The sequence below is a fragment of the Sturnira hondurensis genome, unplaced genomic scaffold (genome assembly GCF_014824575.4).
Source record: "Sturnira hondurensis isolate 20B ecotype Veracruz unplaced genomic scaffold, ASM1482457v3 Scaffold0007208, whole genome shotgun sequence".
Taxonomy (NCBI): domain Eukaryota; kingdom Metazoa; phylum Chordata; class Mammalia; order Chiroptera; family Phyllostomidae; genus Sturnira; species Sturnira hondurensis.
In genome coordinates, this window is record NW_028079839.1 from 2,068,750 (window position 1) to 2,084,362 (window position 15,613).

The 15,613-nt window shown below is 55.3% G+C and overlaps 1 protein-coding gene across 1 annotated transcript in view; it reads left to right on the top strand.

Moving 5' to 3' along the window:
• FANK1 (fibronectin type III and ankyrin repeat domains 1) overlaps window positions 1–15,613 on the top strand; it is a 51,519-nt gene that overhangs the window by 33,922 nt on the left and 1,984 nt on the right. Inside the window, exons 4-10 of the mRNA XM_037051188.1 lie at window positions 5,709–5,790; window positions 6,852–6,926; window positions 8,029–8,094; window positions 11,989–12,154; window positions 14,737–14,880; window positions 15,348–15,425; window positions 15,511–15,555. Coding sequence (XP_036907083.1) covers window positions 5,709–5,790; window positions 6,852–6,926; window positions 8,029–8,094; window positions 11,989–12,154; window positions 14,737–14,880; window positions 15,348–15,425; window positions 15,511–15,555 — 656 coding nt within the window. The remainder of the gene's footprint in view (window positions 1–5,708; window positions 5,791–6,851; window positions 6,927–8,028; window positions 8,095–11,988; window positions 12,155–14,736; window positions 14,881–15,347; window positions 15,426–15,510; window positions 15,556–15,613) is intronic.

A 15,613-nucleotide genomic window follows, 5' to 3' on the forward strand; every position in this document is an offset into this window, starting at 1 on the left:
GGCCAGAGGGGCACTCGCGGACCTGGTGATCTGGCCCAGAGACCCAGGCTGCCTTCCCTTGTCCTCAGGGAGCCAGGGCCAGTCAGCGTCTTGTCCCCTCTGGGCAGCTGCAGCGTGTACGACTTGACCTGGCACGCGCTGCGGATCCTGGGGACGCCGTGAGTCGGGAAGGAAGGACAGTGCTGCTCCCGCCTGCAGGGCGAGGGGGACGCCCCACGCTGCCCCAGGCAGGCGGGGGGAAGGGCGCTGATGGTCTGTGGTCGGGGTTTGGAAATGTCTTCAGGCAGTGCATGCCCAGTGCCATTTTGACCTTGAGCGAGGTGCAGGTTAGAGTGGCCAGAAGCGCGCGTGGTTGCCACCAAGGAAGGCCCGCCCCCCGGGCCCTTTTCTTCTTCACGGTTGTGCAGGGGAGCTCTTCCTCCTGTGGGCGGAAGGCTACTTGGAGTTTCATTCACTGCAGCATCTGCCCTGTGCGTGTGCGTGTTCGTCCTCCCCATGGCTTTCCCGTGTGTCCGTGAGGCGCTCACTCCCGGATGCTTTTGCGTGGGTCGAAGGCCATTGAGTTCTCGGGGGCCCTATAGTCAGTTGCAGACAAGGTGATGGCGGCTGATGCTGGTCCAGCCAAGTGAGAGTTCAGTTACCGCTGAGAGTGGCCGCGTGCAAGTGTTCCCAGCTGGTGCTCGGCGAGCCGCGAGGAAACCGAATTTCCGTGGGGACTTTGGACGTGACGCGGTCAGTTGTGGAGGTGCATCAGGACAGGGGGCTTGTCCCCTAATGGGAGGACTTTGAAAGCACTTGCTTTTGTCTGGGGGACACTGAGTGCCTGGAGTTTCAGAGGCAAGAGAAGAAGAAGGAGCGGCAGGACGGGCAGCGAGAGAAGGGGCGGAGGGGAGAGGCTGGCTCTGGGGAGCCCTGGGCCGGGTGCCCTCACAGGCCCCTTCCAGCTCCCTCCTGTCCTCCTGCTGTCCCCAGCCCTCCGCAGGCCACCCCCACACTCCTCTGCCCCTCCCCTGGGGCACCCCTCTCCAGCAGCCCCTTCCCCACCCCTCTGCCGGCTCCACGCAGAGCTCTGCTTAGGGCCGGTCCCGAGTGGCTTCCCCTCCCCCGCCTGCCCCTTTGTTCCGCCCTGGTCCTCAGCCTCTGAGTGTCACCCCCTCTAGTGCTCTTCCTGTGTCTTACTTTACGGAGTCTGCCACCTGCCGTGTGCCGCTGGGGATGAGGGTGACGGGCCAGTCACGTCTAGCCCGCTCCTCAGGGGCAGACGGATGGACGGATGGACAGACGGGGGAAGGGAAGGCCTGAGGCAGGACTCAGAGGACCAGGGGGAGCACTGATTTCTTCAGCTCACTCTCCTGGTGGCTGGGAGGGTCTGCCTGACCTGCGAGGTGCGGGTGAACTAGCGAGGGACTGACTGTGGTGAGCCCCAGGTGGCCACCGCCACCTCAGCACCACACCAGGCCAGGCACAGTCTCAAGGGCTTCCTGCCACAGCTGACACAGAGTCGCTGCAGAGCCATCGCCAGCCCGTCTGTCAGCTGACAAGGGCTGTGTGGGACCAGGTGGGCCTTGTCCACACCAGGCTGGCTTCTGAGAGGCCACTGCTCTCAGGACATTTGTCACTGTGGCTCGTGGCTTCCACGGGCAGTGAGTCAGGACAAGGGCATGATGGAGATGGGGTTTCTGGTGCTGTCCTGGGGGCAGCGCCAGGGCTTCCCAGGCTTCCCGCTGTCAGGTCACAGCGCGAGTGAGGCCTCTTGGCCCCGGGGCCCCTCCCTCCCGCTGGCTGCCGCCCCCTCACCTGCTGCGGTGGCTGTGGTGCCTGCGGTGTGCTCTGCAGGAGGCAGCGCGTGCTAACCAAAGAATTAACAACGTGCGCGTGACGCAGAACGGCGGAAGTGCTTCTCTGGGTGGGTAATTTGTGTGCAGTTTGAAGGTGTTTTAATGAATCATGCGCTTTGTTTGCGTAAAGGATGCTCAGCCTTTTTTTCCCCAGGTAAAGTACACGAGACACTTGCTTAAATGAGGCTTGCAATTTTAATCAGTCGGGCCCTTAAAAAGAAAGAAAAACCGCTGCCGCCTGTTAATTGGCAAGTCTCTTCTCTGATGAGCTCATCACTTATTCAGCGCCGTTAATGGAGACTCAGCTTCCACCAAGCGAGGTGTTATCGTCCTGTTACAGTCTGGGGGTGATAACTTCTGCATTTAACTGAGCCTCTTGCAGGACCCCAGTGGGGCTCCTGAAGACCACCCTGCCCTGCCCCTCCTGGGAATGAATGGTGGTCCCCTTGTGGAGTCGTCCCCATGAGCCCCGTGATAGGGTTCCCACAGGCAGCCTCAGTTCAACATTAGCAATTGCGACCCTCGGGTAAACAGTGGAGAACAACGGCAAATCCTGCCTTTCTCGTATTCGGTTGCTCAGATTGATGGCCGTCCCTTAGGTCAGGCCCACAGAGTCTCGAGGGGGTTGGGGGCGGGAATGTGGGGCGTTTGGCTCCCCTGGAATTTCCTCTGCTCTTCCTGCCTCTCGCCCCTCGTGGGAGCAGAAGGACCTGCTCTGCAAACAAGAGCCCTTTCTTTCCTGTTGCTCTGTCAGGCGCACGAAAACACGGAGGCGTTTTTGTGCCTCGGCCCATCCCTGCCCACTTCTGTGCCTCCTTCTGTGGTGGCGAGGGGTTCGGGAGGCACCTCTGAGGAGTGGCTGTGCCCCGAGCGGCAGAGTGGCAGTCACTGTCACCGCCACTTTTGCTGGAACCCAGTGAGCCAGGACGACCAGCGGCTCCGCTGCGCTGCTCCCTCCTGGAGCTGCCCCTTTGTCTCAGAACAAGTAACGAGAGCCCTGATGGTCACCTCTTGCAGGAGCTGGAGGAGGCAATAGGTTTGTGTAAAGGATGCCCTAATACCAACGGGCCCTGCTCTGGCCACGCACAGCCCCAGCTCCGAAGCACAGAATGAACTTACTTCTGTCCCAGCATGTGCACCCACAGGGCTCCCTGGGTGGGACACTCCAGAGAGTGAGCCCACCGGGGGGCACCATGTCAGCCTCCAGGGCGGATGGGCGAGGGTGCTGGGGGCGGGAGGGGGCCGCCTCAGGGTGCTGGCACACTGCAGGTGCCTTTCCCCCTTTCCTTCCAAATCCCAAGAAGTCAGCACCTTCCCGAAGCTTTCTGGGCTTAGGCACCTCTTTCGTTTAACTCTCTGCTGGGGTAGGGGAGGAGTCCTGTTTCCTCATTTACCGTCTCTGTTGCATTCGGCACTTCCTGTGAATGGGAGCGTGCGGGGACTGGATTGCCACCTCCACATGCACTACGCACCCAAGGAGGGCGTGTGGCCCGGCGAGGTCTGCCCGGGTGACCAGGGGCGACTCGTGCGGCCTTTCTGGCTCCCAGTGCCTTGCTCTGAAGGAGAACATAGGAAGCCTCGCGTGAAGTCTTAGACATAGCTTAAATCGGTAGGATTTCAGTGAGGATGCCAGACTTTGAAATTAAGTGCAGTAAGGAACTTCCTACATCTTTCTGGTTGATTTTAGGCAGATTCCTTGTATTTTTAGGAGCAGCTGAAGTTGGAGAGTCTCAGAAGTGGGGGCTGTTTGGGGACAGAGACTCTCCCACCACAGCGCCCTCCCCTCCTTCCTGGGAAGCGAGAGGGGAGGAAGCCGCCATGGGTCTCGCTGTCCCCTGGAGCATGGGTGGGTCACCATCGCTCTCGCCTGGGTTTCGCCCCCTCAGCTCGGTGGACACTGGTGGCTGTCCTGTGGCGTCCCTGGCCCCTTCTTGCTACTTGCCAGTAGCACTGACCCTTAAGCTGTGACAACCCAAAATGCCATCAGACGTTACCAACTGCCTTTTGGGGGGAAACCTCTGCCCTTTTCCACGGTCCCCAGTGGGACCACCGGGCTGGGTGTGACCTCCCTCGGAAGGCCCGGGACAGCGTGGGCATTGCCTTTTGATAGTTCATCGTGATATTTTTATTTAAAGCCCTTGGTCTACAAATATGTGTGGAATGATGAAAAGGAAGTATAACGTGGCTAAAAAATCTGTAGGGCATTGGCAAGCTCTAGCAGACAAAGTTGTTATTTCAAAACATTTTTAACTTGGCTTAAATGAATTTTTTCCAAAAAGGAGAGAGGTTATCGGGTCCAGCTCACTGATGGTGATCCCCCTCCCCCTGCCCCCGCCAGCACTTTGCTGAGGTCCTCCGAGGACCGGGAGGACCATGGCTCTGGGGCCCAGGGCTCCGCCTGGAGGGCTTTCCCTCCGGATGGAGCGGGAGCAGGGATTTTACCCCCCATCTGGTGGAGGAGGCCGGTGGACCCCTGCAGGCCAGACCACCAGCGGCGGTTCAGGGGTGCACTAAGCCCCAGGAGGCAGCCCAGGGTGCAGTGCAGGGGGTGGTGTTTCCTTTGGGGTTTAGAATAATAAGAGGCGGAAAGTGGGCACCACACTGTGAGCAGCAAGGGGGAGACGCACGTTTGTCCCATTCTCTCAGGGATCTCAGGAACATTTGTTGACTGAATAAGTGAGACCTTGGAGATGACTACAATGAGGCGTAATCAGCTCCACACCTGTGGGGGTCAGGTCTATATTCCCAGTGTGGGAGGCAGGAGTGACCGGTGGGCGGCATTGGACAAGGGCAGCTGCTGGCCCACGACCGGCACCTCAGCAGCAGACACGTGCTGAGTGCTTACGATGTGCCGGGTGCAGTTCCAGGACCTGCACTTTATTCTATCGTTAAGCTCAAGCGTCCTTATTTAAAAATTAGACTGTCATGGAACGCGAACCAAATGGAGCCTTGCAGTACACGCCTTGAGAGAGGGGCTTCTGTCCCGTACCCCTTCTCCAAAGGGGCATGTCCCCCATCCAAGAGGGCGCCCTGCTTCCCTGTCTCCACACTCTCTCTCAGGCCCCGGCTTCTTGCCCTGTCCTACTTGGCGGGCCCGGCCCCAATCCCCGCTTTCTTGCCATGTCCCGCCTCCCTGGGTGGGACCCCTTGGCCCCGCCGGCTCCCGGGAGACAAGGCCAGTGTGAACACTCCTGTCCCGGGAAGACTGAGCATTTGGCTCTCCACTGTGAACGCGGCCTGGCCTGTTTCCATTTGTTGCTCAAGTAGTCGAGAGGCTTTGGCAAGGAAAACCCCGCGTGCTGTGACAACTGGGGAGCTTTTTCTTGCCCGTCAGAGACATTTATGGAGTCTTATGAAATCCAAGAGTAGATGGTTTTCAAATGCTATTTAACATTTGCAAAGCGATACTGTTACAGTTTGAAAATGTCCCAAGGCTTTAGGACAATCTAAATGTTCTTCTCCTAATAAGTGAAAAAAAGGCGCTTTTCAGGAAGAAGAGGCCTCAGAAGGGAAATGTGAGTGCCTTATGGGGACAGCCCGGTGCCTTCTTGGAGGCAAACACAAACCTCCCCGTGGGCCAGAGGAGGAGGGGCCGGGACAGATTCTCTTTCATTCTGCAGGGTCCGGCGGAGGTAACGCCTGTCTTTCCAAGTGTGGTTGGTAGGTAGGGTGATAATATGGGCGTTATAGTTCATAGTTTTAATTTGAACATTTCCCCTAAAATGTCCTATGGTGTGCTCGAGTGTGATGTTATCACATTGCAGAATGACATGCAGATGACCTTGTAGTACAAGATTTTGTGACAGAGCAGGAGCGTTGTCTGGGCCGGACCCGTATTCTGGATGACTTCTTTCCACCTCCTTTCCACAGGGGAACCCGTAAGTAACGAGTATTTCCATCGAGCGGTCAACATGAATGACGAAGATTTGCTGGTTCGAATGCTCCAAGGAGGGTGAGAGAACGCTGCCATTTACATTTTTAATTTTAATTTTCAGTGCCCACGAAGTGCAGAGAAATTCAGGATGCAGCTTTCCTTACTCTCTGGGGACTCTCAAAGACGTTCCCATGCCTTTGACCCTGGCTCCAAGGTCGAGGCCGGGTGACCGGTGGAAGTCCAGCGCAGTTAGTGACCACGATGGCCGAACTGCATGCGCGGTGGGCTCGTTGGTGATTATTTAATGCAAGCTGAAAAAGGAAGTTACGAGTCTGGGTGTCACATTGTTTTCCCAGAAATAACTCTGGACTCCAGAAATTGATGCTCAGCCCGTTCTCTGTATCGATGCGTCTGTTTTTGTTTCGCCTATTAGTTCATTTTGTTCCCTGGATTCCACATGCGGGTGAAATCACACGGTGTTGTCTCTCTCTGACCGACTCATTTCACTCGGCACAGCGCTCCCGAGGCCCACCCACGTTGCTGCGCCGGGTGAAAAGATTTCCTTCTTTTCTGCCGGGTAGTGTGGGTTCTTTCTGAACTAGTAGTTTTGAGTGCCGTGGAGGACAATTCATCTGCGAACTGGGGCTCTGTACTTCGGGGAAGAGAGGGTTCCCACAGAAAGTCGAAGCTGCTGGGCTGGCGAGCGAGATCTCTGCTTTCTTCTTTGGGAGCAAGCCTGCACACCCGTGGGTGACGTGGGAGTCGAGGGGGAAGTGAGGGTGGCTGCCGCCGAGGCCCCGGCCCCCCAGAGCGGAGGGCGGGCGTGGAGAGGGTGTCCTCGCCCACTGAGGGGCCCTGCTCCTCGCGGAGCGTTCCATTGGCTCGCGTAATGTTTCGGGTTGAAGGGAATGCTTCTTCGAAGTGAAATTACAGCAATTTTCTCTCCTGTGCCTGTGAATTTGAATCTTTTTAAATATTCGTCAGGGCAGCCTAGGACAAGACAAATTTAATGGCCCGGAAGGAACTGGAATTTTGAGTAAAACGAACCTTTTTAGCCACCTGTGCCCGCAGGAGACGTCAGCTGCAGCTCTGCAGGGAGCCGTGCCGAGCACTAACCTCCTCTCTCTGTTCTTCCCAAGCAACGTGAACGTCGATGTCCCCAATAAGCTGGGCTTCACGGCGCTGATGGTGGCGGCTCAGAAAGGGTACACCAGGTGGGCCTCCCCCGCACACCCCCCGTGGTGGCTGGTGGGGAGCCTTCTCCCAAAGTTGCCCGCGGGGGGCGGGGGGCGGGCGGAGAGGGTGCTGGGGGACCCCCTTTCGCTCTCTTTCCAAAACTGTGCCCTGCAAAAAGCAGTTGAGCAAAAAAGTCGGCCGTTTCCTCTGAAGTCATGTGAGACGGAGGGAGAGAGTGTAATCACGTGGCGGGGAAGGCAGGTTGTTGTTTAATTACATGTCACACTGTATTTTATATGTCCTGAGATAGCTGGATATTGGAATTAGAATTTCTTTAAAAAAAAGAAAGGCGAGGGCTATTAATTCTGGAAAACGAACTTCCCCGATGGGTTGCTAAGATAACACTTTATTTTTTCTATTCCACATGGAGATAGACTTAAATACTAACAGCTTAGTTTTAATCATATTTATATTTTAACTAAAATGCCATTTTGAAAAAAATTATTTTCATTCAGTGCTGGCATTTGAAAATGTACTTAAAGTGGTCATTAAATGGACAATGAGCTGTGGTTTGATGGTCCAGCTTGTTTATGTGGTATAGTTTGTGTTTTTGATGGATAATTTATGTCAAGGGTAAAACCTCACTTTTTAAAATCCTCACCCCAGGACACTATTTTCACTGCTTTTAGAGAGGGAGGGAGTGGGGAGACGGGAAGGAGGGAGAGAAACATCACTGCGAGAGAGAAGCACCGATGGGTTGTCTCCCAGGTGCACCCATACCAGGGGTCATACGAGTCTGGCCCTGCTGCTGCGTGTGCCCACGCCTGGCCCGGCGATCAAACCCACAACCTAGGCTGTGCCCTGGCTGGCATCGAACCTGCAGCCCTTGGGTTAGAGGATGAAGCTCCAACCAACTGAGCCCTACTAGCCAGGGCACCAAGCTTTTTTCTTTTTCCTTTTTGGTGCAGAGAGACATGTTTCTGTTTTCTGGTTTAATAACACCTCAGCTTTAAAGCAGGCTGGCTGGCCTGTGTAGATGGGCAGAGGAGCGGGTGCGGCTGTATCTTACGCACAGAGCTGGGCGTGGGTTCCTGCCCATCACAGCTCCGGATCCAGCTCCACCCACACTCTTGCCCTCAGGCTTGTGAAACTCCTCATTTCCAATGGCACGGACGTGAACCTGAGGAACGGAAGTGGCAAGGACAGGTAGGTGATGGGAGTGGACCCTGAATATGCCCAGACTTGGGTTCCTGGGCTTTGCCCCAGGCGTTTCTGATTCAGTGCAAAGATGTGATACAGTTTTGCTTTGTTGTTTTTGACAGTGGGAGAGGAACCATTGCACAAAGGAAAGATGGGGTGACAAACACATGTCCATTCGTTCCCTTGGTGTTTTGCTCAGCGGGGTGTCTGTGGGGTGTCTGTTACGTGCACGCACCTTCCCCCAGCCGGTGCCCAGCACACGCAGAGAGCTCAGTGGTGACGGTCATCAGCATTGTGGCCACCAGCTCTGTGCAGGGCACTGGGTGGGCGGCCCCTTGGCGCTTTGCGATGCCCCGAGGGCTCTCACTGCCTTGGTGTCTCTGTCTCCAAAGACGCTACCGGCAATCACAGCACACAACCCGAGAACCTCCCTCAGGGGAACGGGCTGAGAGCCTTACAGGAGAAGCCTACCAAAAACCCTAACTTCCAGAGGTGAAGGAATGTTTGAGGAAGGCTTAAAAACGACTACCGAGCTAGTGATTAGGTTTAATTACTCAATTTAAATCAACCAGTGTTTACTGGATGTCTGCCGCGTGCCAGGCTCTGTGCTTGGTGCTTGGGGAGCACGGTGAATGAAATGCAGAGCTCACTCCGGAGCTGGGCCCCACGGCGCTGCCCCGGGCCTGGGCCCGCTCCAGGACGCCGGCTGATTTCTGGAACCGGCCGGCCTACTGACTGCCTCCCTGAACACAAGGCAGAGAGGGGTTTTGAATGCTGACAGTTTAACATTCACTTGCAAATTGAAACATTAGTGTTCCACAGAGTCTCAGGTAATTCTGGAAATAAACCATCAACTCAAGAAGTTCGAAGGAGAATAATACTGATTTAAAAAGGAAAATGAAAAGTGAGGAAACTTGAGAGGCAGGAGAAGGAATTAAAATAGTAGAAATTGATTAATTAAACAATAAAGATTGAGAAGTGTCTGTGCAACCTCTTAAAAATCTCTGTAATAAAATAGACCATTTTCTTGCAAATCTAAGAAGAAAAAAATTAGAAAATCAAAAGCGTATGTAACAGTGGTTATAGAGGACATTTAAACATGAAATGAAAATGGTGCCTTTGCATCTAAAATGGTAGATTTGATCATTTTATTGAAATAGGTGCTGTTGATGAGTATAACGCAAACCAATGAGGAAGATGTTGAAAAAATAGGCCATTTGAAGGCAAAAAATTAGGGTGAGTCCTGGCCTTTATACCATGCACCAAAATAAATTCCAGGTGAATTAAGAATTAAATGTAAAAATCAAAACCACTGAAAACACAGGCATGTATTCATTTGAGCTTATAATGTGAAAGACAAGAGGATTACAAAAAATTGCTAAGAAAAACGTTAAGAATACATTGCTCATTTAAAAAAACTTAATTATAGCCCTGCCTGGTGTGGCTCAGTGGATTGAGTGCTGGCCTGCGAACTGAAGGGTTGCAGGTTCAATTCCCAGTCAGGGCACATGCCTGGGTTGCAAGCCAGGTCCCCAGTAGGGGATGCATGAGAGGCAACCATACATTGGTGTTTCTCTCCCTTCTCTTTCTAAAATACATAGCAGAACAAATCAGTTTACATTGCAAGACAATTCATAGCAGAATAAGTTAAAATGAATATGATGAATGTGTGGCTCTGAGAGTAATAAAATTTAAAATGGCCCACCCGTGACACTGCCCATTAGAAGATGATACGAGTGTTGGTCTCAGGTGAGCACAGTGGGCGCTCACTTCCAGGTACGGCTGACAAAAAGGCGAGCTCATGTAATCTTTTGGAAAGCAATTTGGCATCACCCATCCAAAGCAGGCCCTAATCCCCGGGCAGGTGAAGGGCCGCCCTCTCTGGGGTCTCGGAAGAGGAAGGTCTGCGTGGGGACACAGGTGTGTGGGCCCTGGGCTTGGGCCTGTGCTGGGTGTTGGATGAATTCCTCAGAGACTTGGTAGAAAACTTTAAATTTTTTATTATTAGCAGGACCAAACATTTTTATATTAATTTTTAACTTATTCTGCTATGAACGGTCTTTCCTGCTGGGGAGACCTCCCTGCCCCACACCCCAGCTCTCTACTTTGAGAATTTTGAACATTTGGGAAAGTTGACAGAGTAGTATTCAATGAACAGCTGCATTCTCACCGCCCGGGTCTGCCAGTTGTTGAAATGTTGCCGTGTTTGCTTCTCTTCACATTTTTATTTCCCCCCGGGGGGGCCCTACCTCTTTCAAAGTAAAGTGGTAGGCGCATAACCTTCCACCCCTCGGCACCTCAGTCGTGTCTCCTAAAGCCAGGACCCACATCATCATCCCACCTACTTCCCCGGTGTCACGGGTGCCCCCATCACCCATGGGAGCCTCCTCCCTGCCCCCCAGTAGGTCACCCACTGCTGTGTTTGGGGGTGTGGGGGGAGACCATGGTCCAGTCGAGGCCCACACGTTGCATCTGCTTGTCTTGCTCTCTAGTCTCTCTCGTTCTGGACTGGCCCTCTATCCTTTTAAAATCTATTGCTCTGTGTATTTCTTCTCACAGCACTGACTTCTTGAGGCGATCAGGCCAATCATCTTGCAGAATGCAGAACACCCTAACCCCTCCTCACGGCGGGGCTGGCATTTGCTCACTCATCATCCTTTTATTCCTTTCTGTTGAAATTGGTGGAAAGGTGTGGCTGGGTTCAGGTTACATTTCTAGCGAGGACACTGCAGAGCTGGTGGTGTGGCCACCGGAGTCTGATGTGCCCTGGTGGGGCCCACAGTTGGTGGTTCCAGATTTGGTGCTGTGGTTAGGGTGCCGCGGCTGAGTCTCTCCACCCTGAAGACAGGATTTCCCGATGCAGCCAGAAAACCGACTGCGGGCTGCCAGCTAGCTCAGTGCAAGGGGCTGGGTCCCCGCCCACCCGCTCTCCCACCGAGGACCCTCGCCCGAATCAGCGAGTCGCTGGGAGCTGCAGAGAAGGGATTTTCTTGTTCTGTGATGCCGTCCACATTTGTTGGTTGGCAGGCTTCCCTGAGAAGGGGCTTTTCCTCATCAGCTGGGGGCTGGGGCTGTGTTTCGCCCTCTATCAGCAGAGTACAGGTTTATTTTCTTTAACAGTCATATTTAGAGAAAGGACAGAAGACCTCCCCTTTGACAGCAAACCATTAAACCAGCTCCTCACTGTTTTGAGTATCGCTGTGGCCTGGTGGGTGCTTTAGAATCTTGTGTTTTACGCCATCACCGTGATTGGTTTTTGTTGAAAGGTGATTTACACACCATGACATTTTCCCCTTTAAAAGGTACATCTCAGTGTTTGACACTCTGTCGACCAGTCGCGCAGCCCCCACTGCCGTCTGCACCCAGGGCGTCGGCATCACCAGCCCGGGAGGAAGTGGTCTCTCTGGGTCCCTCTCCCCACCCGGCCCGAGGCGACTGCAGACTCACTCCCGTACCCAGAGCCCCACCTGTCCTGCACCCTTCCTAGGCGGGCCTGGGCAAAAGCAGGTCCACAGCTGTTCATGCGGAGAAAAGCAGGCAGGCGTGGTGATTGCAACAGCCGTATTTCTACAAACCTGCTTTGCCAACCCCTGGACATGGAACCGTATATACGTGGCATTTTGCCTCTGGCTTCCTTTACTTTCCATAGAGTTTTAAGGTCCATCCACTCGAGGATTCGTCAGTGCTCCCCTCCCTTTTTATAGCCAAATGATAATCCGCTGTATGGATGGGCCGCATCTTGCCTGCCTGGTCACCAGGGGCAGGCAGGACACTCGTACGCTTTACATGAATGACTGACACGGGGGTTTCCTTCTGAGCTCTGAGCCAGGTGGGGTGCAATGCGGTCCCGGGCTCGACCCCCGGGCTTGCGGCCAAACACGCCTCCCCTGTCTGTTGCAGCCTGATGCTGGCCTGCTACGCAGGACACCTAGAAGTTGCGAAGTATCTCCGGAGACACGGCGCTTCTTGGAAGGCCAGAGACCTGGGAGGCTGCACGGCTCTGCACTGGGCTGCAGACGGGGGCCACTGCGGTGTGATTGAGTGGATGATAAAGGACGGCTGTGAGGTAGGGGCTTCCGTCCCCGCTGCGGACACCTCCTCGAGGGCCTGAAACGCCCTCCTCGGAACCTAGGGCACGTAGGGCCTGTCAGTGGGACTCAGAGATGCTGGGGAAAGTTCTGTGGCTTTTCGGCCAGAGGCCCCTGGAGGCCACTGTGGAACTGGTATGATAGTGAGGCTTCAGGTTGTCCTGGAGGTTCATCTCGGGTGGGAAGAGAGAAAGACCACTGATGCTGGAGCAGGACCTGGTTCCATCCAGGCCACCTACTGTTCACTCCCTGTCCACCCCTTGTCCTCCTCATCCTTCTGTCTGTCGGCTAAGCTTTCCTGGGCCTCCACCGGGGCAGCTCTGGGGTGCAGACACACAGATGTCAGGTGCTCTCACAGCCACGGCTCTTGTCACTCTTGTTGCCTTTAGAATTTGGCTGTTTCCCCCCTTGGGTTGTTTAAAGGTTAGTCATTACAGAAACTCTCCAGAGAGCCCACAGACTGTAGCAGGAGCAGATTTCAGCTCTGAGTGTCTTCACCTGGAAGCAGGCAGCTGGCTCGACCCTGGGTTCGTGTCGTCCGAAAGTGCGACCTGACTTAGCAAGTGGAAGTGCAGCCGGGGCTTCTGGGGACAGGTGACCAGAATTAGCTCAGTTATGCTGGCAATTCTGGGAGCTTTAGTGCAAGACCACAAAGGAAAATAAAAATGCCAAGGCATGGAAATAAGAACTGTTGGGCAAATGCCCCCCTACTTACGACCGTACGATGGTGCGGAGTATTGAGAGAGTGAGCGGTGACCTGGGAAATAAACTCAGTTGAGAAGAGTCCCGTCTCCAGGAAGGCGTTCGTGGACTTGTCCTGGTCAGTCTGGGACGCGCAGGTGAGGGGCAGCGAGGCGTGCGCTGTGGGCTCTCACGATCCTGCTGCCCCTCTCCGAGGGCTGCGAGAAGGGGCCCTTGGAGGGAAAATCTCAGTCACTGAGACAGTTTCCTTTGCATGGCATTTCTTGTTTACTTGGAGAAGCACGCAGAGAGGTCAGAGGGGTGGGCCTGTGGGCCCGGGTGGGTGGGCCGGGCCACCGCAGCACTGGCTTGGCAATTTGTGGTGCACTCAGCTTGTGGTTCTGACCCAAGTCAAGTCTGTAGGAGAAAACAAGGCTGACCTTGGCTGGAACAGGGGGGGGCCTCCACCGGGAAAACTGACCTGTGGGGATCTGCCAAGTGTAGGCTCTCCGGGCGTCAGATGGGAACACATTTCTGGGGTCGATTCCAAGTCTCTCCATAGCACTGGGGCTACAGGAAAGGTGCTGTGTGGCCCGCAGGCGGCGGGCAGGCGGTGTCAGCACGAGCCCCTCCGTGGTCTTGGAAGGCAGTCCATGAACGCTTTGGAGGTCCGTGCGGGGGACCTGGAGCTAACCGGAGTGTCACCGCTACCCTCCTCCCGAGCACAGGATTCCCGCACTGAGAGAGAGGGGCTGACTCACGTGGGAACCTGTTCTGTGTTCCCTGAGCCACGGGAGCTCAGGAAGCTTCCGTCAGGATAGAAGCACCTACCCTGGCCTGACCCCCGGGACCAAGGAGGGAACATGTGTGAACGCGCACTGAACACTGTGTAAAGCAGCGTGTACCGAGCAGTGTTATTCGACTGTCATCTAAATATGTTGAATCTTGCTGCCCCGGGTTATTTGTCATTTGCCTGAGAAAGAGCCGCAAATCCTAAAGAGGCTGTGATGGAAAATGTCCTACATACAGATGACCCGAGATGCCCCCAGGTCCCTGTGGTTCCATCCGATGCATTACTAAGGCGGCGGGTGCCGCTGAGCCAGGCTGTTCCTAGAACAAGGGGTGTGTTTCCAACGCGTGCGGGAGCGTTTGCCTGCCCAGGGCCGCCTTCCCAGACTGATGGGGTGCTGCTGGGGCTCCCAGGCGGCAGCACGTGCTTCCTCTCCTACACTGCGTCCTTCACAGCACCCGGTGGGGGGGCCCTCAGTGTCGCGTTGGCCGTGGGGAACCGCCTCTGATGGCCGGTCAGACGGTGTCGGGGGAGCACGGGCTCGTCTGGCTTTCCGGGTCAGAACTGGTGTAACGGATCTGGTCACTTTGTGTTTCCCTGTAGGTCTCCTGCTTAAAACTGATATGTATTGACAAGTATGAGGGGGCATGTCCACACTAGTGTCGGTCCCAGACTTGATTGAAGCTGTTAACAGAGATATTTCAAAGTGAGCAAAAGAAAGTTTATTTAAACCACAGATGAGGCCAGGAAGGCAAGCGGGACTGAGCCAGGCAGTTCCCTGGGAGCCGGAGTGAGGCGATTATGTCTGCTTTCCTCTTCTACCCCACCCGCTTTGTGTGTGAACAAAACATGGCCAAGGGTCCTGGCAGGGAGTCCGGGGGTGCTGTAGCACCCACTGAAGGGACCCTCTCCCAGCTTCTCGCTTCATGCATGTGAGTTCAGTTAGCTCGCCTGCTCGCCCTTTGCCGAGCCCGGAAAGGCCGCCCTCAGCCAGGGGAGTCGGGGCAGCGGTGGTCTGGGAAGGCCTCTGGCGATCACCGTAAAGGAACAAGAGCTGGATGGAGCCCTGTCCCTGTGGCCTCCTCACAGGTGGATGCCATGGACACTGGCTCCGGCTGGACCCCCCTCATGAGAGTGTCCGCCGTCTCGGGTGACCAGCGGGTGGCCTCCCTGCTCATTGAAGGCGGGGCCGACGTGAACGTGAGAGACAGAGATGGGAAGACACCTCTGATGGTAGGCACGCTGGGCCCCCAGGCGGGGGCTCTCTGTCCACGGGCGGGTTTCGGTCATGTGTGCTTCCCCACCAGCCTCTCACTGAAGGCAGGACAGTGTCAGCACCCTACTCTCGATGTCTGTTTTACAACTACTTGTTTCAGAATTGCCCGCCTCATCCCCAAGGCCATGGTGGGGTCTACACAGACCTGTGAATGTGGAGAGGGTGCTGCCATCCGGGCCACGCTCTCTGGCCTCGCGCTTTCCCGGCCATCTCAGCTGGGGCGGGGCAGGGTCCATGTCCAGTTCCCCGCAGTCGTCCTCACTGCAGGGTGACGGCACACAGGCCTGTCTGGCACAGCCACCACGGCCCCACCTCTGGGCTGCCGGTGGCCCTCCGCGACCTCCCTGCTCAGGGACACCTTGCTGCTGCCCGGGGCCTCTGCGGGGGGAAGTGCCCACTCGGCCGGCTCCTGTTCCTTTCTCAGGTCGCCGTGTTAAACAATCACGAAGAGTTAGTCCAGCTGCTTCTAGACAAAGGGGCGGATGCGAGCGTAAAAAACGAGGTAAGTGACTTGAGGGCTCTCCCGAGCTGTCCCCCGGAGAAGAAAGCGCACGTAGGCAATGCCATTCTTGCTGCTTCTCTTTCAGTTCGGCAAAGGTGTCCTGGAGATGGCCAGGGTGTTCGACAGACAGGTTGGCATGTCCTTTCCGCCTTTCCAGGCTCATACTGTAGTCCTTAAAAAAACACCCC